This window comes from Fulmarus glacialis, unplaced genomic scaffold (genome assembly GCF_000690835.1).
Source record: "Fulmarus glacialis isolate BGI_N327 unplaced genomic scaffold, ASM69083v1 scaffold8226, whole genome shotgun sequence".
Lineage (NCBI taxonomy): Eukaryota > Metazoa > Chordata > Aves > Procellariiformes > Procellariidae > Fulmarus > Fulmarus glacialis.
This window is the reverse complement of record NW_009217427.1, coordinates 110,705-111,055: the sequence shown is the minus strand read 5'-3', so window position 1 is coordinate 111,055 and position 351 is coordinate 110,705. Positions and strand designations below refer to the sequence as shown.

General features: G+C 67.2%; 1 protein-coding gene across 1 annotated transcript in view; it reads left to right on the top strand.

Annotated features, from left to right (window-relative positions):
• The window catches only part of DRGX (dorsal root ganglia homeobox), a gene marked incomplete at its 5' end in the record, with an annotated part of 13,627 nt that extends 13,508 nt beyond the window's left edge, over window positions 1-119 (top strand). The window contains one exon of the mRNA XM_009579662.1: window positions 17-119. Within this exon, the coding sequence (XP_009577957.1) occupies window positions 17-119 (103 nt within the window). The remainder of the gene's footprint in view (window positions 1-16) is intronic.
• Window positions 120-351: the final 232 nt, after the last annotated feature.

Below are 351 nucleotides of genomic sequence, written 5' to 3'. Positions count from 1 at the left end.
CCCCCCCCCCCCCCGCAACAGCCCCCCCCCCCCCTCCTGCCAAACCCAGCCCCGAGGGCAGCCAGGACAAGCAGCCCTCTCCGGCCGAGGAGCACATGGAAGGAGAGAAGAGCGTATGAGGCCGGACTGGTGCCGGCCCCTCGGCTCAGGGCAGGGACCCGCTGCCGGGGCTCTGCCGCGGGGTGAACTGCAGTGTGGCCGTGCCCCAGCAGGACGTCACGGGGCCGCCAGGGACCCGGCAAATCTGAGTGGCCTCTTTGGCTGCCTTTCACGCACCCTTGCTTTTCTTGCGCCGCTGTAGGTTCGTTCCCCTGATTTATCGGCACTATCTGTGATTGGAAACGTTCGTGA